The sequence below is a fragment of the Podarcis muralis genome, chromosome 12, assembly GCF_964188315.1.
Source record: "Podarcis muralis chromosome 12, rPodMur119.hap1.1, whole genome shotgun sequence".
In the NCBI taxonomy this organism is placed as follows: domain Eukaryota; kingdom Metazoa; phylum Chordata; class Lepidosauria; order Squamata; family Lacertidae; genus Podarcis; species Podarcis muralis.
The window spans coordinates 28212826-28234126 of record NC_135666.1 but is presented as its reverse complement, the minus strand read 5'-3'; the positions used below and the strand labels follow the sequence as shown (position 1 = coordinate 28234126).

The following is a 21301-nucleotide window of genomic DNA, read 5'->3' as shown; positions in this document are numbered from 1 at the left end:
TACCTCTGGTTATGAACTTAATTTGTTCCGGAGGTCCGTTCTTAACCTGAGGTACCACTTTAGCTAATGGGGCCTCCTGTTGCCGCCATGTCACTGGCACGCGATTTCTGTTCTCATCCTGGGGCAAAGTTCTTAACCCGAGGTACTACTTCCGGATTAGCGGAGTCTGTAACCCGAAGTATTTGTAACCCGAGGTGTTTGTAACCCAAGGTACCACTGTATCTACTATGGTCTTACTTAAAATCCATAAAAGGCCTACATAAGGAAGGCCAGTATTTGAAGGTAATGTGCCCTGGTGTGATCTTTCTTAAACTTGCAACATCACCACAAGAAATACATGCTATTCATAGCCATAACTATGTTTGTGGACATCACTGCCAGAAACCCATTCCGTCAGGTCACAACAATGAATGGCCTAACACCAAAAACCCTTCAACAGTTACAATTGCCAGTTTATTTTGACATCTCTGTGCCCAGCACTCCACCCTTCATTTTCCATCCGGCATAGCTTGAAAGGATGTTACCATCCATTTAACTTATTTTCAACTCTGGTTGCGATAGATGGCATCCCAAGTTTAGCTCCGAGAACAGCAGACATGTCCTACTTTCCTCCCTCAAAAGTTCACCCTGCAAGATTTCCAAATGAGATTCTGGCCATTTCTCCAGAGCTTGGCCTCATGGAATAACTGAACTAAGACAAAATCTTCAACACAATGATCTCCAGTTGTCATTCTTTGCTAAGTATTTTTTTGGAAACTGACAAATTGGTGTTTAAACAGTTGCTGCTGTTTCTAGGAGAACCAATTGTTCAATATAAAACTCAAATATCTAAATGACTGGACTTGATGCATCAAGCCGCCATTTACATTTCTGGAATCTGCTACCAAAAAACTTCGGCTGCTCCTTCTGACTCGGAAACTTCACCTAGTTCAAAATGTAGCAGCTATATTACTGATGCAACTAATGGTTGCCAGTTACAGATGGTCTGCCATAGTCAAAACAAAAAAAATTCCTTCCAGTAGCACCTTAAAGACCAACTAAGTTAGTTCTTGGTATGAGCTTTCGTGTGCATGCACACTTCTTCAGATACACTGAAGAATGGTTGCCAGTTAGTTTCCAGGTCAATTTCTAGGTGCTCATTTTGGGGTTCAAACTCTAAATAATTTAGCCCCCAATATCTGAAAATACCACCTCCTTCCCTTCAGACCCCCTGGGGAGAAGGACTCTTGGTAGTTCTACTGCCCATAGTAGTTCAAGGTGGTGTCTCAGGAGGGGGAACTCTCTGTGGTAGCCCATAAGCTGTGAAATTCGCTCCCCAGAGATGCTTCTGGCACCTCTATTAAATGTCCCTAGCCTCTGACACCCGAGATACATATTTTTCAGATCTACCCTACCTTTGTGAGTATAATTTGTTTTAAATAGTTTCAGTGTTGTAGTTTTTAATTGCTATAACCTGTCCTGGGACCCCATGGTGAAATGTGAGTAAGAAATTAAAACTGAAATAAAAAACTGAAGTCTTTCTCCAATGTGGGAGAGGGAAGAAGATATTCACATGAACAGCTTAGGAGGTGAAGTGACACCAGAGGGGGTTTAATTACCTATTTTCCACTTTTTTAGAAGGTGCATTAAAAGAATTAGGCCCCCTTATCATTATCTGTATTTAGAATTAAATTCTCAATCCTTTTCCTGTGAACAGATGACCTTAGAGTTATCTTAATTCATAAAGAGTATGCCAGACTCCCTCAAATCTAAATGTAACAGGATCCAAAATTGCTTTTGTTTGATGCAACTCATTACTTTTTTGCCACTGACAAAATTGATCAAGAATTTGCCTAACTTAAAAGCAAAATTAGTCTTATTAAAGTTAATGGAGCAATTCACAGTCAACACTGAGCAGGAAGCCATCCAAAATACAGTTGGTCAAAAAGGTAATAGCTAGACGTCATTGCCAATGCAAGATTTCTCAGAAAATTAAGGAATAGAAAGAATAAAGGATCACGGCATTTTATATGCACAAATCTTTCCTAGAGAGTTGTAAAGTGTCAGTGGTAACTTTCCTGTTTTTAAAAAATCTGTTACAGAGAACAGCTTAGAATCTACTAAGGTAAAGATAAGGGATCCCTGACCATTATGTCCAGTCGTGGCCGACTCTGGGGTTGCGGCGCTCATCTCGCTTTATTGGCCAAGGGAGCTGGTGTTTGTCCGCAGACAGCTTCCGGGTCATGTGGCCAGCATGACTAAGCCGCTTCTGGCGAACCAGAGCAGCGCAGGGAAACGCCGTTTACCTTCCCGCCAGAACGATACTTATTGATCTACTTGCACTTTGACATGCTTTTGAACTGCTAGGTTGGCGGCAGCAGGGACCGAGCAACGGGAGCTCACCCTGTCACGGGGATTTGAACTGCCGACCTTCTGTCCTACGCAAGTCCTAGGCTCTGTGGTTTAACCCACAGCACCACCCGTGTGCCTAGAACCACAAGCCAATAAACCAAAGATTATTTTTAGTTTACCACTCGAAGTTTATCTGAAGCAAACAAGCCATGAGCTGCCTGGGTATAGATGCAACAGTAAGCCAAGTCATGGCTTAGTCATAGATGCTGTGGTGGCAGCAGAACCAAGGGAGGACCTCAGAACTTACCACCTTCAATGCAGGAACCTGCATATGTGCTTGGCTCCCCCTAAGCCATGGTTTGGCTTACCATTATGTGCAAATGGGGTCGTTAAGCCTTCTGCTACCCTCAACTCTGGTGCATTCAGGAAACTGTCAGAAGGGAGAACCTACAGGTGCACATAGACTCTGCTTCCTGATGGTCTGCTGAACATGCAAATGCCAATGCTGGAGAGACACAGAAACTGGGAACAGGGAAGACACTCACCCCCCCCACACACACACATGTACAGTGTACACATGGAGAAATATAGCAGCAAATACTTTAGGAATGGCTTGATAGTCCAACTTGTTACCCCTTGGCAAACATGGCTCATTGTGCAGCCTTCTCTGTAGTAATGCCTTGGTTTTGAAAATTCCCTTGCCCTGGTGGCATGAACAGTCACATCCCTGATGAACATCTGTCACTACTTAAGACATTTTTACTCGCCCAGGTTTAAGATGGACCTAGTTAGCAGCTCTGGATTCTTAAATTTGAACGCTGTCAATTTTGATAGGTTTTCTGATCTTTCATTTCCTTTAGACTTTATGGGGAAAGGTTTCCAATTCTGATCTTGTAAGAGCAGTTCCCCCCATTAAGCATGTACAGCATAAGTTCACTGTAGCGAAAAACAAACTAAATGAAAAACAAATAAGATTTTCTCTCACATACAGAAAAAACTAAGGTCCATCTTTCTGTTTCTACCCCTGGAAATCCCATTGCTCTGACAAGCTCCTCCGCTTACATATTAACTGCTCTCATTTTTGTTCGGTCTCAGAAATAAAACTGTACCTAGGCTGAAACACAATATATAGATTAAATATACTGTGGAAAGTAAAACAAAAAACAAAAACCACCTTGGTGAGTACCTTTTAGACCTGCCTTCCACAACCTACTGCCCTCCAGATGTACTGAGCTACAACTCAGTGGCTGTTACCAAGCTCAGTTTTGGAAGGGACGGGTAATGAATCAGCATGCATAGTGAAGGTGATCACCCCCCAGAAACTGTGGGATGAAATGGAAGGAAACTTTGCTCACATAACCCAAGTTACTTGAATAGAGACACCAGGGATTAAACACAGAACCCTCTCCGGAAAAAGGAAGCCACAGCTTCCCCCATATAGAAGTTTATGGACTCTTGTGGTGCTTTACAAAGCACTTTTATCACATGGGTTTCACAGAAGGTATCTGTGAGCAGGAGCTATCAGGAATCTAGCATACATGGTTACATATCCTTCCTGGAGAATCCACCTTGGTTTTCCAATTCCAATGTGTTTTCTATATGTGTCTGTCCATACCTGGGTTTATTATGAAACCACACCCATAGAGGGGGGGAAACTATATCAAAATGATCTCCCAATTAATACAGATAGAGCCAAACCAAGGCTGCCAGCAGCTCTATGGTGCTTGAACCAGGAACTTGTTCTGTTCCCTAGTACCAGTCTATTGAAAGCAAAGAGCAGTGCACCAGAGCTGGTAAATAATTTGTCACCCTCTCCACTGAGGAAAGAAGCATTTGCCTGGTTTTATTGATCAGTTGCATTTGCGGTTTCCCCTTCCAGAAGGAGCTTCATTTCTTAACCACCTGGGTTGTATTTATTTTCCAAGTAAGGTCTTCACTGTGATAAACTCCTTTAAATTCATAGGAGTTTATCTCAGTGAAGACCTTACTTGGAAAATAAATACAACCCAGGTGGTTAAGAAAGCCCAACAGAGACTCCATCTCCTCAGAGTCTTGCGGAAGAACAATGTCAATCAACATCTGATGATCTTCTACCGGTCAACAATAGAAAGTGTCCTTTCATACTGCATCACAGTGTGGTATGCTGGTTTGACATCATCTGATAGGAAGTGCCTACAGAGGGTAGTGAATACAGCACAGGATATTATGGGCTGTCCCGTGAATCCACTGGATGAAATAGCAGAAGAACGCTGCCTCAGGAGAGTACCCTGGCCGGCACTTTCTTGATCTCCTGCCCTAAGGCAGAAGATATAGAAGCATGATTAATCTCACCAACAGGGTAAAGAACAGCTTCTATCCGTGGGCTGTTAGGCTGCTAAATGAAAAGATAACAACAGAGCAACTGACTTTCGGGTTTGGTGGGTGTGCGTCAGTAAACGAGGGGAATTAAGACTAAGAGAGCTGAGTGGAGGGTGCTCGTGTAATCTCACTGTATACAAGTTGTACAAGTGACAATAAAGTATTTCAAATTTAACCTGCCTATTTAATTCCATTGCAGAATATGTACACAGAATTGGTACCACATTACTTATTAGGGATATGTGCTTTTACATTCTTTCAACAGTTGACAGGATAAACAGTGGTTCTTATACAGTAGATTCAATTCTTCCTGGAAGGAGGAGACCCATTTAAACCAGCTGCTGACATAAAAGAGATGCAGTGTATCACGGTGGTATGAATAATGTCTTAGCTAAAAACAACAACAGCCAAATTATGTTGGTGTTTGGCTATAAAAAGAGGCACACAAATAAATCAACATCTATCAAATATTTCCACTGGCAGCTAACATGCTCTCAGAGGACGAGAGATAGATGGCAAGGCAAAAGTGGTTAGACTGACTTTTGGGTAGCCATTTTAGTACTGTACCATACAGCTTTTATAATCACACTTGAGACCAGACCTTCTATTATTAATAAAACATAGTGCACTGAGTTTGGAACAAATGCCTGCGATTCTCCACTGGAGAAAGGGGGAGGGGAGGCAATTTCCATCAATTGATCCTGCAGAACCCCATGCTCCAGGGGCCCCTGGAGTTCCACCCCCCCCCCATACACACATAGTTGTTCCAGGGGGTCAGGGACCTTTTGTAACAACGTGGGGAACTGGAAACAGAAAAAACTTCTGGACTGATGGTTCCTACTAATGTGATTCTGTGAAGGTACCCGAGTTAAAATCATTAGGCTTTATTTCACATCACTGATACCAATTAATGTGGGTATCACATCATGAAGCACAGAGAGCGAGAACTGAACTGTCTCATGTTTGGTCTCTCCAAGCTTATAATCACTAAAGGTGCTATGGCCAATTGCTGAAACCTTAGGCCCCAAAGGATGGGTATCTTCTGGAGGACTGTTGAGACAGAAGGATTCACAGGTAATGCAATTGCTGTGAAAAAACAGGCAGTGATTCCTAAAGGGAAGATCTTGTTGAATGCATGTTTTTTTAAGCTTTCCATCTTTAAAAGACATCTTGATGGCTTTGCTGAGGTAGGGGTATGAAATATAGGATAAAATCCCAATTATCATTGTAAGTTTTCAACCACCACCTCTTCACCACAGACAGTCTCATGCTGTTTTTGAAATATACATAGGCATCAACTTTGCCAAATTTCCAAGTTTCTTCATTATTGCGGATCACCCAGTGGTATGGGTCAAGAGGAACCAACAAGAGGGCCTAACTGGCAGCCAGGGCAGTCAAGCCAGGATTGGTGTAATATGCTCAAGCCGTCTTCCTGGCTGCTGAACTCTGCACCAGCTGAAGTTTCCAAACCGTCTTCAGAGCCATCTCCACAAACCATGTGTTGTTGTAATCTAACATAGATTTAACATAGATTTAAGGGACGCGGGTGGCGCTGTGGGTAAAACCTCAGTGCCTAGGACTTGCTGATCGTAAGGTCGGCGGTTCGAATCCCCGCGGCGGGGTGAGCTCCCGTCGTTCGGTCCCAGCTCCTGCCCACCTAGCAGTTCGAAGGCACCCCTAAGTGCAAGTAGATAAATAGGTACCGCTTTGTAGCGGGAAGGTAAACGGCGTTTCCGTGTGCTGCGCTGGTGCTGGCTCGCCAGAGCAGCTTCGTCACGCTGGCCACGTGACCCGGAAGTGTCTTTGAACAGCGCTGGCTCCTGGCCTCTTAAGCGAGATGAGCACGCAACCCCAGAGTCGGTCACGACTGGCCCGTACGGGCAGGGTTACCTTTACCTTTACCTTTTAACGTATTTAGTGCAATTACTCAGGATGGTGTACATCTGGTACAGCAACCACTGCAAAGCAGAAATTCCTATTACTTTTCCATTTCAATTACTCAAAGTCCTACAACTTACCAGATCAATCAGGCTCTCCTGTATTCTGTTGAGTGTGGTTCGAAGCCGGCTGCTGCTGAGTCCCAGTCCTGTCGTTTCAAACTGGAAGTAAGAGGTAATTCTAAGCAACACAATTTGGATAGCATACAAATAATCCAAAGGAATTTTCCCGTTTGCCTACATTCCATTGCCACATTGGATAAAAGCTCAGCATGACATGGTATTTCAATCAAAATAAAAAATGGAAAAAGAGGTGGGATGGGGAGGGAAGGCAGCAGCAACACACTCAACATTGCACTCATATAAAAAGAAAAACTAAGTTTCATACACTACAACGACCACACACAATTCATACCGGACACATGAATTATCCACTGTATTAGGGGATAATTTTTTTCCAGAATACTTTATATTGCACTTTGGGAAGCCATGTGCTTTGTATTCTTTGTGAGAATGGCATCAAACGGCACCAGACACCTTTGCCACATGAAGAACGAATTTAATGTAAATCAGAATGAAGAACTGTACTTGCTATTTAGTAGCAATTACCTTTGTGCTCTAAGATAACTAGTTACATAAGGAAGATTTCCTTTTGAAAAGATTCAGTGAAGTTACACCTACACAAACATTTGTGATTATGAATCAAGCAGAAAATGTTCCAGTGTCATGATTCACAAAGACCCAAAGCCATTCCATTATAGGAATGAATAATACTAGCTCATCGTGTTGCAACTTACCACATTTTAAATTCAGTGGGAATTATAAGAGACCCAGACAGAGCTGCTCAGTTGACAAAACTATAGCGTGAGAACTAAGAAACATACATGCATTTCAAGGCTCAACTTCAACCATATTGTCAAAATATGGGTATGTGTTTCACACCAGGAATACATTTGTCAGTTCAGGAAGACACTCCTTTGCTTCGGATTCAACAGAACAGACCTTAACTATCATTCAAAAGCCACTCAAGCTAATGTACCTGTGCATTGGCCAAGTTACTCCCACTTATGTCCCACTGGGTAAGTGGCTTGAAGTAGACAAATGGGCTTGAATGATGGAAAAGGCTGAATATTTTAAATAGCATGTCACTGTTACATGGGCAACTGAATATGGAAGAACACTTAAGGCAATCTTTATAGCACACACATCTGCAGTGTGTGGGCTGAGATGACAGACTTTCACTTAGAGAAGTTTACAATAAAATTATTAATGTCTTCAAAGGTTCAAAAACATTTCCTTTTCAATTTAGTGGGGTTGACCCTACTCAATGGTATCCCCAACACAGGCAGCTTATTGTAGGAGGGGGGTTGCACTCTATGGCCCTCAGGGTCCCCTCCCACACTACAATTCTATCATTCTTTTATTCTACTGGCCTAAAGGGCATACCAAATTATTTATTATTAATTATTATTATTATTATTATTATTATTATTATTATTATTATTATTATTATTATTAGCAAAGTTGTTTGAGGTCTTCAGAGATGCTAGATTATCATTTCATCTTTACAAGAAGGCTAAATTAAATTCATAGACCCTTTTCATAAGCTGTATGTTTCCCATGGGAACTGCTCTTCAAAAAGCCAAACAATAAGGAACACTACAGTAGGAAACACAATGTTCAAAAAGCCAACTCTTGCGCATTTACCTGCCTAGCACTGTGTTGTTCTCTGCTAGATGTGGAAAGTGTAGAACTGGGTAAAAGCTTTAAAATGCAAACAGGAGGTGCAAAGCGGGGGGGGGGGGGGGATTAAAGAAAGAGCAGCAGAAACAGCCAATGAAAATCAAGTCAGTGTTAAAAAAACTATTTGCTGTTCATCTCTGTAAACAACCAAATCTCAATGTTATTACTCCTGCCAAAAGAACAGCCCTAGACAATTTGGAACCATGTGTGGATCTGTCAAGCAAATAAATGACTGATTTAGGATCCCATCCTGTTAAAGCTCGTGGGGCACTTGATTCTAGTATATGCATTGCTTCTGGGATTCTTGCAACATGGAAAATATTGTTCCTTAGTACTAATATTCTGAACATACCTTTCAGATTTGCAAGTTATAAATGAATAAACAAATGATCTGTGGCATGTGTGAAATGTATCCAGCTATTTAACACCTAGTTTCTCAATGCTGCAAGGTGCCTTCAGATTTGAAGGGTAGAGTGGGCACCTCCCTATATTCTTCTCCTAGTGTTATCTTAAAAGGAGCAAGAGGCCTTGAGGAGCCTCCTCCCTCCTTTATACTCTTTCAGTCACTGTAAGCAAAACAGCAGCATATCCCAGTACCGCTTGGCACTCACATGCCATTGATTTCCATTGGAACTGCAGCTTACTCAGTCCTTATTATTACCACACAGCCACTACCCTGCATGTCTCATCCAAATTCCTCTTATTAGTCTGCCTGTGGGCAAGCTTGTGTAGGGTTGTTGTTGTTATGGGTTTTTTATGAGGGTTTCTTTCCTTGGTCTTGTTATGACATTTTGAGAGAGCCTCCAAATTAAAGGAACATCATATCTGAAAAGCAATTAGCTGAACAAAATGAATTATTCTAGCGAAACCCCCATCTTCTCTCTCACAATATCACAAACCAGAAACCAATTTTTCCCGTAATCCTCAGATTGTTTCCTCATAACAACATTTCTTTCTCTATGACATCTGGGAAGCAGAGATAGGTGTAAACCCTCGCACAGACCTTATACCATTTACACTTCTAGAATTGCAAATTAATATTCCAGCTATCGCTACCCCCTTATACTATTCCCCTTCACCATGCATGCACACACACACTGATTAAACGGCAATATTTACTTACCGTGTCATTTCGGCCAAAAAACATATATATTGCATACATGTAGTAGTCAAAAAGCTGGGACATGAAGTGGATCACATCAAATGCAATGGGCTTCAAGATGTTCATCATCTGCATGTATTTGCCTTCAAAGACAAAAACGAACACCACAAAAAGTTCAACTTTCCATGCCACGCTGATGTCAAACCAGCTTTTATACATACTTATTATTAGTGAAATGCCCATACTGTACTGGTGGTTGGCAAGGTGTGTGCGAGTGGATGCTAGAGGACTGAGTCTCTGTGTGCATCCCATGAAAATACAATAAACGATCCATGCTGGGCCTGCCCATTCTGCAATATTGCCCCCCCCCCCAATATTGGATAGAATAGCAGCTATTTCCTAACATAACTGAAAGCAAAGGTCACCATAGGTTAGGATCTAAACCAGAGCTTTCTAAACTTTTCATGTTGGTGACACACATTTTAGACGTGCATTTTAGACATGCACTTTTCACAAACTACAGTTCCTAGGATTCTTTTTTAGGGGGTAGGAAGGGTGTGCTTTAAACATATGGTTGTGTGCACAGCCTAGATGTGTGGTGGAATGTTGCAAACTGGCATAGTTAGGGCAACCTTGCCACGCAACAAAGTGTTGGCAGTGTGAAGCACTTCCCTGCTCAGGATTCCAGCCCCTCAGCTGTCAATCAGTATTAAAGAGCCACGGAGCACTCTCAATTCTCACTGGGCTGTTTTGTGGTTCCCCCACTTTGGTTTTATTTCTAATACTGCTGCTGCTATTGTTGTTTTGCACTTCTGCAAATTGCAAAGGCCTGCTAATACCTCTCCTCTTGGAAGTGGGTGGCGCCTACATAAAAAGTGGCAATCACAGCCTGGACATCAGAAATAGAGGTAATGATAATCAACCTTGCAAAATCAGAACCCGGAAAGTTTAAGCACGCTTATGGAAAAAATACCGTAACACCGTTTTTAGCTTAAGGCAGTATCTCATTTATTATAATACATTGAACTAGCCCATGAAATAGCATTAAATCTGCAATGAAAACTGCAATGAAATGCCCTAATGATTTTATGTCCCTCGATTACAAACATCCTTCTAAGCCTTGGTAGTTTTGAACATTTCCTTAAATTCTGCTCATTCCCCCTTTTTCTCTGGGGTTGCCCATCCTTGCAGCCGGGAGGAGTCCCAATGTTACCGATCACATTTATGGAGAGAAATAACATCTGAAGCTGTCGGTAACTGATATGTATGTCAACGATTCCAATAACACCCAAGATAATCCCATGGGCCTGGATTTTCCAAACATCTCAATAAGAACATCTACTTAACAGAAAGGCTAGAAGATAGAACTTAAGAGTCTATGAGGAAGACAAGGAACTCTTCCCTAAATCTTGCCCCTGTAAAATCTTTTCTCCCTTAGATGCCAAGAACATTTCTCTATCACTACATCATTCTGCATCTTGACACTGTTCAGGCTCCAGGAACATTTCTTCTTCATTCCTTCCATAAGATAATGCCAATTTTTAAACTCTCTCCTATAAACCTAGTAGACAACCTTTTTTTTTTCTTTGCACTAAACAGGTATTTTGAAAAGGAACCACCAGAAAAGTCACCAACAGGACCATCAGCAGTGTCCCCCCCCCCAAAAAAAATCCCCTAGAATAACTAGAAGGGGAGGGAAGAACATTATGAGCAGCACTTGCAGTGAAACCAGACTTTTACAAAGATGCAATCAACTACACGCTTTTTTGACAAATTGTTTGCCATTGGCACATATTTCTTGGCAATCTGGATTCTAAAACAAGTGTGATATTAAGACTTCCAGGCAAAACTATATGGGGTGAGTTACTTTTTAATATTTAAAAGCCTGCAACTTTTATGTTTTCGGTTTACTATATAATTTGTCAAGTGCTTATGGACGCGTTTAGAATAATTTCATGATAGGCTCTCACAGTAACAGGGCTTACATGGCCTTGGGTAATTCTTACATAGCATAGAATCCTACAGTTATGATTATCACAGTTAAAATTTCCATTACACGATGGTTCACTGCAAGACGTCTTTTCCAGCTCTCACAAGCTGGAACCATCAAGGGGAGGGGGCAATAGCTCACATTAACCTTATCTCAAATAGATTATAGAGGAGTCATCCAAGTCTGCCCTTAAAGTCTGGCAGAAAAAGAGATAACAGAAATGTATTTCTGCTTTATGTTTTGTGTGAGAAATCAAGCAGCAGAACACATAATGAACCATATAGTAATATCTTAGAGGTGTTACTCAAGGTGTTATTAAATTGCAATATAGCTTCAAGAAAAATCGAAGTGGCCCATGCAAGATTGATTTATTTATTTTCATTGCAATTTACTGCTTGATTGTAAAAACAACAACCCAAAAACACAAAAGCTCAAAGCAGTTTTTAAAAACCTCAAAGCACCCCAGATTTCTAAGTCAGTGTTCACTGCCTTTTTCATGCTTTTTTTTTAAAAAAAGGATATCCATGCTTTTTACTCTTTGCATATCTTCACCTAGAAATTTCCTTTCATGCTGGAGTTGGATAATGCATGAAAAGCCCAGTTTTACAATTTCTTACCCTAACGTGTCTCACAGGGTTATTGAAAGGATATATAGATTCTACAAGACTTTTTGTGCAACAAAAGCACAACGGACATGCCAATTAGTAATTATCAAATACAGAATAGGGAAAAGCATTTTTAACCCCTTCCCCCACCTTTAGAACACTGACATAGCAAAATATTTCATGGTAGGGTTAGTTTCAACAAATAACTTTTGCATAGCCACTATTCTTTATTTAGGTACCATGGCTGCAGTCCAAAGAGCCTATTAAGGCATATAAAGTTCAGGGATAGAATCACAGAATTGTAGAGACCCTGAGAGTCATCTAGTTCAACTCCCTACAATGAAGGAATCTCAACTAAAGATAACAGATGGCCATCCAACCTCTGCTTACAAAACTCAGTTGAAGTCTCCCATGACTACTATATTTCTCCTTTTTGAATGTTTGGTATTCTGCTCTAGGAAGGCATCATCCAAGTCTTCAGTCTGACTTGGAGATCCATAGCAGACACACACAGTAAGGTCACTGATGTTTCCCTCTACCACAATTTTTACCCATATACTTTCTATCTGCCTTCCATGCTCCAGGTCATTGATCTGAGAGACAACACTTTCTCATCTGTGCTTTAGATAATGCATTCTTTCAATATTCCCTAAATACACTTGCATATGGCCAGTTCTACCCCATAATGGCCAACCTAGCTAGGGATATCCTTTAAAGAAGCTATGAAGGAAGGAAATAAAGAACAACCAAAGAACTGGGAGTTCAGGCACAAAAATCTTTCCTCACATTTCTGGCTTGTAAGTAATGAACAACATAATCTTTGCCAAATTAGTCGGCAATTCTGCATGTTCTTCAACCATATGTGTCAACAGTCTTATTAGTTCAGCGAAAGATACTATGCATTTGGCCAAGAAATATTGAGCAATATTTATCGAATTATTACTGCAGCATCCCAGAAGAGCTCAGAGTGCGTAGGTCATGCTCACAAAGGCAATGTTTTCCCAGAGTCTAACGAAGTTTCAGGTAACAGCATGGGGAGAACAAGATTGCTGGCAAGGATGCATGGAAATGAGGTTCCACACAACACAATTCAATTACATTCCCTCGTGTCCATCAGATGAAAATCCATTTACCTACATTGTAGATTAAGGTAATGACTTCGTGTGATAACTTTTTGTTCTAAGCATCGTAAAAGGCAATAAAAAGCCCCCAAACACCGAAGGGCTTTCTGTTACACCAGTCAGTGGCAAAGCACATTTGTGGGCACGCACGTTGGCTCAGTACAAGTATTCTCCGAGGTTTGCATCCTAGCTAACATTAAGTAGTGGGCGTTGTAACCAAATTACAGCATGTCTGACACATCGCTGCCTGTTAAATAAAACCTTACATCCACAAGAACACAAGAAGAGCTCTGCTAGCTCAGGCCAGTGGCCAGTCTAGCCCATCATCTTGTTCTCAGTGGCCAACCAGATGCCTATGGGAAGCCTGGAAGCAGGACCTGCTCTCCCATCTGATTCCAGCAACTGCTGCTCAGAAGCACACTGCATCTGGTATGGAGACAGCATACAGGCACGAGGGTTTGTAGGCACCCTCCATGAACTTGTCTAATCTTCTACTGAAGCCATAGGAGCCAACTCCTAGGGGCCTGGGTCCCTTCGGCCCCCCAAATAAAACATTTGAGGGGGTTTCCTCCCCAAGTTGATGGGCATTGCCATTCAAATGGTGTCTGTGTGCCGCATCATATGATCAATTATGTGGTTATGTGGGGCGGGACTTACCTGCCTCGGCTCCATGTTTTATTCAACTTGGCATCCCTGATTGAAGCCATCTGAGTTGGCAGCCATCGCTGCTTCTTGTGGGAAAGAATTCCATACTTTATCTAGGCCAGTGATGGCCAAACTCGGCCCTCCAGCTGTTTTGGGACTACAATTCCCATCATCCCTGGCCACTGGACCTGTTAGCTAGGGATGATGGGAGTTGTAGTCCCAAAACAGCTGGAGGGCCAAGTTTGGCCATCACTGATCTAGGCTCTGTGCAAAGAAGTACTTCCTTTTGTCTGTCCTGAATCCATGGGATGTCCTTGAGTTCTATTGTTATAAGAGATGGGGAGGGGAATGCACTCTATCCACTTTCTCTATACAACACATAATTTTATACACTTCTATCATGTTGCCTCTTAGGAAAATAAAGAAAGTTGAACACGTGCCAGATATACTCCAAGCAGCGTGGATATTATATGCCAGACACTGGAAAGACTACAGAAAACCAGCTAAAATATGGGAGCAGCTGAGAGATAATGAAACTAAAAAGGGTGGTGGAAAAAGGAGGAGCATTATAAGGAGACATCGACTGCCTGAGAACCCCCAGTTAATTACATTAAACAATAGCTAGGGACTGATTGCACACACCTGTGAAAATGTTGTAAGATAATGTGGTGGATTGCTAAATAGGAATATTTTCATGAAGCTATTTTTGTAATGAAGCATATTCCATTCTTTGAATTAATAGTTATAACTATTTCTCCCCTCCTGGTGTGCTTTTGTCGTGCTTTTCTCTTGTAAATATACTGCAGCATCCCTTCATGATAAATTATCTTGCAATCTTTTATCATTTTGTTTCACATTGTAATTTTTGTATTTTTTGGTAACAAAAATATAACAGCAACGGCAGCGGCAACAAACTCAGACCTATTCAAAGATGAGACCACGACACTCCTGCTATAAAGTTTTAAAAGCTAGGCAATTCTAAATATAAAACACACACACGCTGATAAAACATGCAGGTTGTATTAAGAAAGCAAGAAACCATTTCACTTACCAACAAGTCTTATTACATTCAGTGTAGTGTTGGTCAAAATGGGAGCGTTCACCTTACTGAGGCAATAATCTGATCGCTTCCTGCTTCTCAAAGTTTCTCGAGAAATACTAGGTAGAAAAATTATTAGGTATAAGTGCACAGACATGGACCACGCAGATGGGGAAGTTAATGTTCCGCTTATATTTTGTTCTTGTCACTAAAGGAGCAGAGCATAGTAATGTTTTGTAAGTAAACACACTGCCATGCGGCCCCTTGGAAAGCTGCCCAGAAGGAAATGCGGCCCTTCAGGCTAAAACAAGTTCTCTAGCCCAGTGTTTCCCAACCTTGGGCCTCCAGCTGTTTTTGAACTACAATTCCCATCATCCCTGACCACTGGTCTTGCTAGCTAGGGATGATGGGAGTTGTAGTCCAAAAACAGCTGGAGGCCCAAGGTTGGGAAACACTGCTCTAGCCCAGATCTAGAAATGAAGGGGCTTAAGCATCCTTCCAAAAAATTTGCATTCGGGGTGGATATGGCTGGCCCAATAATGGCAAGGCTTTGACTGGAATTAAGAAGTACTGGGAGTTAGGTAAAATGTTACTTTCATTTTGAGAGAATAAAATAAGAGATGGCTCCTTTAGTCAGAACAGAGTATCGCTTCCTAGTAGCCTCGGGCTTCCACACCTGTTTATCTATCCTCTACAACAGGAATACATTTATCACCTCATACCCTTAGTAATTAAGTCATACTGAAGTCATGCCTAATTTCAATTTTGCCAATTAACAAAAGGATGAAAAAAAAGGTCTTAGCCCAAGCGCTTAAAATGATAAATGGCTTTATTTTAGCTGGAGCGTGCAGCATTTTAATTTCTTCATGGAATAATTATCAGAGCTACAAAGGCCAAGCAAAGCTCTTGCTGACTTTTTAGCTATGAAGATCATATGGATGTAAAAGCTGTAACGCTAACGCCTCCATTTGCAAAGATCTATTTTCTCATTCCCAAAGTAGCATTCATTTGCCTCCACGTTGTTACTCATCTGCCTTGTAAGATGCTAAACGGAGTTGTGCAGCTTCCACCCATTTTAGATCTCCACCTTCTCTAATCAAAGAACACCAGAAGAGCCCTATTGGATCAGGTGAGTGGCACACCTGTTCACATCCTGCTCTCACAGTGGCCAACCCAGATGCCTATGGGAAACCAGCAAGCCGAACCTGAGTCCAACAGTGCTCTCGCCTCCTGCAGTTTCCAAGCAATTGAAATTCAGACGCATACTCCCTCCGACAGTGGCGGTAGAACACAAAGATTTAGGAGCCTTTGACAACCTTTTATCCTCCATGAATTGTTTTTTTTAAACCCATCCAAGCTGGTGGCCATTGCTAGGAGAAGGACTGCCTGCTCCTATATGAACCTGGCTGCTCTAGACATAGTCAGATGCTCTGCTTTGGGTACCACCACCACCTCCAGAACAAAGGCAGGTCACAACCAGATGTGGGGCTTTTTCCTGTAACAGTTTAAAAACGTCCAAGGTGGCTGATAAAAAGCATGAACGTCAAACAGTGGTTTTCCAAACAGTGTTCTGGAGTTCCTCAGTTGACTATCAAGGGTTCCCTAGTGAGAAGATCAGTAATAGCAGATTAGCTTTGCTTAACGATCACTTGCCCATCACTGCCAAGAGCAGCTACAGAAGCTTGCGTGCTCGCTGTTTACACAGGTACATGGTTAACAACTAACAGGCCTAGGCAATTCTCTTTTTAAACCAAGGATGGCTATCCTGTGGCTATCCCAGATGCTGCTGGACTCCAACTCCCATCATCCCTGACAACTGGCCATGCTGGCTGAGGCTGATGGGAGCTGGAGTCCAAAAACAACACGAGTGTCGCAGATGACGCATCCTTGCTTTTAAACAGATGGCACCCTAGAACAGAATACTCTGCACTACGCAGAGGCTTTCGTGGCACATACAAGCATGGTGGGAGCAGCAGGTAGGGAGTGTTCCTCGCTAGACAAATGGATGTAGAAAGAGTTACCTTAAGATATGCATGGGGGGGGGTGGCTTTCGAAGTCCCACTAAGGATGATTTGACAGTATATATGTTTATGCTTAAGCATATCAGAAAAAATAAGTTATGAAATGTGTGTTCAAGGTACCTTTTTACTGGAGCATCTCCAGTCTGTTCATCAACATAGTCTCTCTTCAGTTCTTCAGGAACGTCGCTATCGCTGTCATACTCTTGATAGGCACTCTTTTCCTGCTCATCCGATTCATACTATCAAAATAAACCGTAAGTGCTTTCAGCTCCTGTGCAATAACTCAGAAGGCAGATAAAACGCCTCAGTGGTCCTTAGACTTTAATTCCATACACGGAGCAACGTTGTTTGAAGTTAAGATACTGTTCCTGTCATTCTTTCCCTGGTGAATGGCAGATACCTTGCTCACCAGACAAAAAACTTATTTAAAAAAAAAAAAGACAACTACAGTACTATAGGTTTTTTTACACAGCAAATAATATCTGGACTGGTCAGATTCAGTTCTGATAGATAGATAGATAGATAGATAGATAGATAGATAGATAGATAGATAGATAGACAGATGATAGATGATAGATGATAGATAGATAGATAGATGATAGATAGATAGATGATAGATATAGATAGATAGATGATAGATAGATGATAGATAGATAGATAGATAGATGATAGATAGATGATAGATAGATAGATGATTAGATAGATAGATAGATAGATAGATGATAGATAGATAGATAGATGATAGATAGATAGATAGATAGATAGATGATAGATAGATAGATAGATGTTAAATAGACAGACAGCCTGAAACTTACACTCACTTTATTTACACAATTGTAAACTTACAATTGTGGGGGATTAAATAACTAAATGGAGAGCTGGGAAAACCCAGTCTTCTCTACTCCCGATTTATTCACACACCCACCACACACACATACTGGGTCCCAGTGGGTTCTTCTTACCGGCTTCGGGAAGAGAGGAGGGCTCTAGCAGCATTCCAGAGCCCTCCCACCATCTTCCCTAAGCCCAGCAAGCATGGCGGTGCCTTTCTTACCAGACTCTAGGAAGGGGGCGTGAGGGCTCTGAGAGTGTCCTAGAGGCCGGTAAGAAAGGTGCCTCCTCACTTACCACAGTCTGGGAAGGTCATGGGAAAGCCCATGGAATATCATGGGTCCCTCTGATGACCTCACTAGACCCCGGTAATCAGCCTTCTGCCTCATGGGGGTAGGGGGCGATTCCAGGGATTCCTGACTTTGCACGATTTTGCCTTTTCACGAGAGCTCCTAGAACTGAACCCTCACATAAGTGGTGGGCCCACTGCATTGAATAAGCCACAGGGTGGGACAGACGAGAAATCTAAGCAAAACAAGCATAATTGTGATAAATTGTTTGGAAGAAAAATGCTGAACGCTGAACCACTACCAACAGCAGCTTTCAGTTAAGTAAGAGAAACAATGCAACTAAACGTTTGATCCGAATATAAGAGGCTGCAAAATGATAATAAATTGCAAACCACCATAATTTAAAATATTTGCTAAGTGCTGCCCAAGAAATTAAAGCCACATGTAAGATTAAGAAAACTCATTTTTTAATGTCTGCAGATCTAACAACTGCCCAACCAAATTTGAGGAAAATATGCATATAACTCATTTTCTTCAGCGTTCTAGTTCCTTCCTCACAGAATGTTCTGTATCCTAAGTGTCACAGAGAACACAAAACAGAAAGAAAGAAAGAAAGAAAGAGCCCTTTACAAATTCATTTTCATGACAGCCTGATAATTCACTAATTATCTAGATGCTGGAGAGTGGGGATGCACCCAAAACAAGGTGAAACGGCAAGCCTTGCAGAACTACATATGTCAGCCTCCATAATATATAGAATAGAACTCAGTATGGGCAATCCAAAACAAGGTTGCAGAAAATATATACCAGTACTACAACTTACAGAAAGTCATAGCCGGTTGCTGGTATATGTGAGAATTGCGCCCCCTAGTGATCTGAGAATGTGTCAGTTCCGTGATGATAGTAGGACCAATCAGTTACTTATAGGAAAACACAACGCGACTTGCATTGTAGCAACAGAAAGGCCAATCCTTGACAGTGACCATGAATCTGAATATTAATTCATTAGGAACTGTACAAGAAAAAAATTAAACCACCACTATGGGATTTATGTGGCAGAGGCTCATTTGCCCTTCAGCTATCGGCTGCTTTAGACAAGATGCATATGTAAACAGGGCCAGATTCCAACAGGCCAGTTTTTTAGTCTGTAGCAGCAATAACAACAGAGAGTCTTATGCAGCCCTAAAGCCTAACAAAGTCATAGTGGCATAAGCTTTCATGGATCAGAGCTCACTTCATCGGGTGCACAAAGTGTTCACACAGGTATACAAATCCTAAGTACCACAGAGGAGGAGAAATGTGTTTTTAATTTTATACAGAGAGTCTAGGTCAACCAAAGCACAAGTAAATAATCTAATCAACTGAATGCAAGTTTCAACAGATTTAGTCATGACCCACTCCCGACCTGGAGTTTGCGTTACAGAGTGAATCCAGTCTGTCCTGGAAGATAGACCCCCAAAATAGTCCTGAGAGGCCACTGCTCTGCTATTTTGTCACCCCAATCTCCCTCATAGACCAAGGTTCTAACTAGGTTCTTACAGGTGGGCAGGTGCGTCTAGGAGCATTTGTGTTAATTAACCAGGATGCTATGATTCCCAACATGGAACCATAGACTTGTAAAGTTGGAAGGGACCACAAGGGTCACCCAGACCAACCCTCTGTAATGCAGGAATCTTTTTGCCCAATGTGGGGCTCAAACTCACAACCTTGACATTTGAGATTCTTGTGCTCTATCAACTGAGCTGTCCTGAATCAAGATTTCTACAGTAACACCAGGCATGTCGACAGGGAATTCCCTGTTTGAAGTATTATTACTTTGCAATCTCCATTTTGAAAATTAGTTAGAAATACCATGTCTCACATAGTACTAAGAGCTCATCAAAGTGTTCCCTTACCCCATTGGAAGCCAGCACATCCTCAGTCTCATCATCTCTGTTGTTGGCTTGGATTTCAAAGGGATTCCCTCCATTACAGTACTGCTCAAACAGAGTTATGGTTCTTTCTATTTCTGAAGCAGGCTGCTTGCTTGGCGACACAGAAGGGGAACGGGACTGTGCCATGAACTTAAATTCCTATTAACACAAAACAGGTGATTTATAGGCTCTGCCATGCAGTTTAAATATTGATCCACATAATAAAGGAGCGGTTTCTTGACAAGCACTGTGGTGTTTGTCTTTCAGCTAACATGACTTTCCTTCTTTCATTTTTTTTTTAAAGACTGCAAATGTAACCATTAATTTGATGCTTGTCTAATTCTAACATACTTGCCCAATTACTTCAGGCAAAACACCCCCTGCAGCTTGGAAATGAAAGACTTTCAAAACACATATTAAGTTCATTAGTGAAGCATTGTGATGAATTACGTTACAGCAGACTTTTTAAAAAGCAAATTATGAGAATTACAATGCCTCTGCATTTACAGTTGCTTAAAAATCAATCAATATAAATGGCTGCTAAAAGTGAATTTTAACAAATTTTCTTTTTATCATAACATCTGGTTTTCTCACTACCTTGAATGCTGGAAATAGCATGGGATGCACAAATGTTGATTAAAGACTCTATTCGGACATCATGCAAAACCATTGTTTAGCATAACAAGAACGAGCCGCTGTTACCCTTATGTTCCCTATATTGCTCCACTGCAACTGCAAGTTTGGAAGCTTTTGCTTCCAGTTTGATCACAGCTTGTCCCATCATCCAGACTTGACAAACTATTGTTGTTGTTTAGTCGTTTAGTCGTGTCCGACTCTTCGTGACTCCATGGACCAGAGCACGCCAGGCACTCCTGTCTTCCACTGCCTCCCGCAGTTTGGTCAGACTCATGTTTGTAGCTTTGAGAACACTGTCCAACCATCTTGTCCTCTGTCGCCCCCTTCTCCTTGTGCCCTCAATCTTTCCCAACATCAGGGTCTTTTCCAGGGAGTCTTCTCTTCTCATGAGGTGGCCAAAGTATTGGAGCCTCAGCTTCACGATCTGTCCTTCCAGTGACCACTCAGGGCTGATTTCCTTAAGAATGGATGCATTTGATCTTCTTGCAGTCCATGGGACTCTCAAGAGTCTCCTCCAGACCATAATTCAAAAGCATCAATTCTTCGGCGATCAGCCTTTCTTATGGTCCAGCTCTCACTTCCATACATCACTACTGGGAAAACCATGGCTTTTCCCAGGTGAACTATGGTTCACCTTAACTGTGGTTCATCTTAAACAAGCCAAATTCAAAACACTGGCTATGAAGCTTGCTTGTTTAAAAAAGCCATAGTTAACATTACACATAGTTTAGGTTTGTAT

The 21301-nt window shown here is 41.7% G+C and overlaps 1 protein-coding gene across 1 annotated transcript in view; it reads right to left on the bottom strand.

Annotated features, from left to right (window-relative positions):
* VPS50 (VPS50 subunit of EARP/GARPII complex) overlaps positions 1 to 21301 on the bottom strand; it is a 73601-nt gene that overhangs the window by 16191 nt on the left and 36109 nt on the right. Inside the window, exons 18-22 of the mRNA XM_028750078.2 lie at positions 19909 to 20085; positions 17013 to 17131; positions 14884 to 14990; positions 9493 to 9614; positions 6708 to 6788 (exon numbers count right to left, since the gene is read on the bottom strand). Coding sequence (XP_028605911.2) covers positions 6708 to 6788; positions 9493 to 9614; positions 14884 to 14990; positions 17013 to 17131; positions 19909 to 20085 — 606 coding nt within the window. The remainder of the gene's footprint in view (positions 1 to 6707; positions 6789 to 9492; positions 9615 to 14883; positions 14991 to 17012; positions 17132 to 19908; positions 20086 to 21301) is intronic.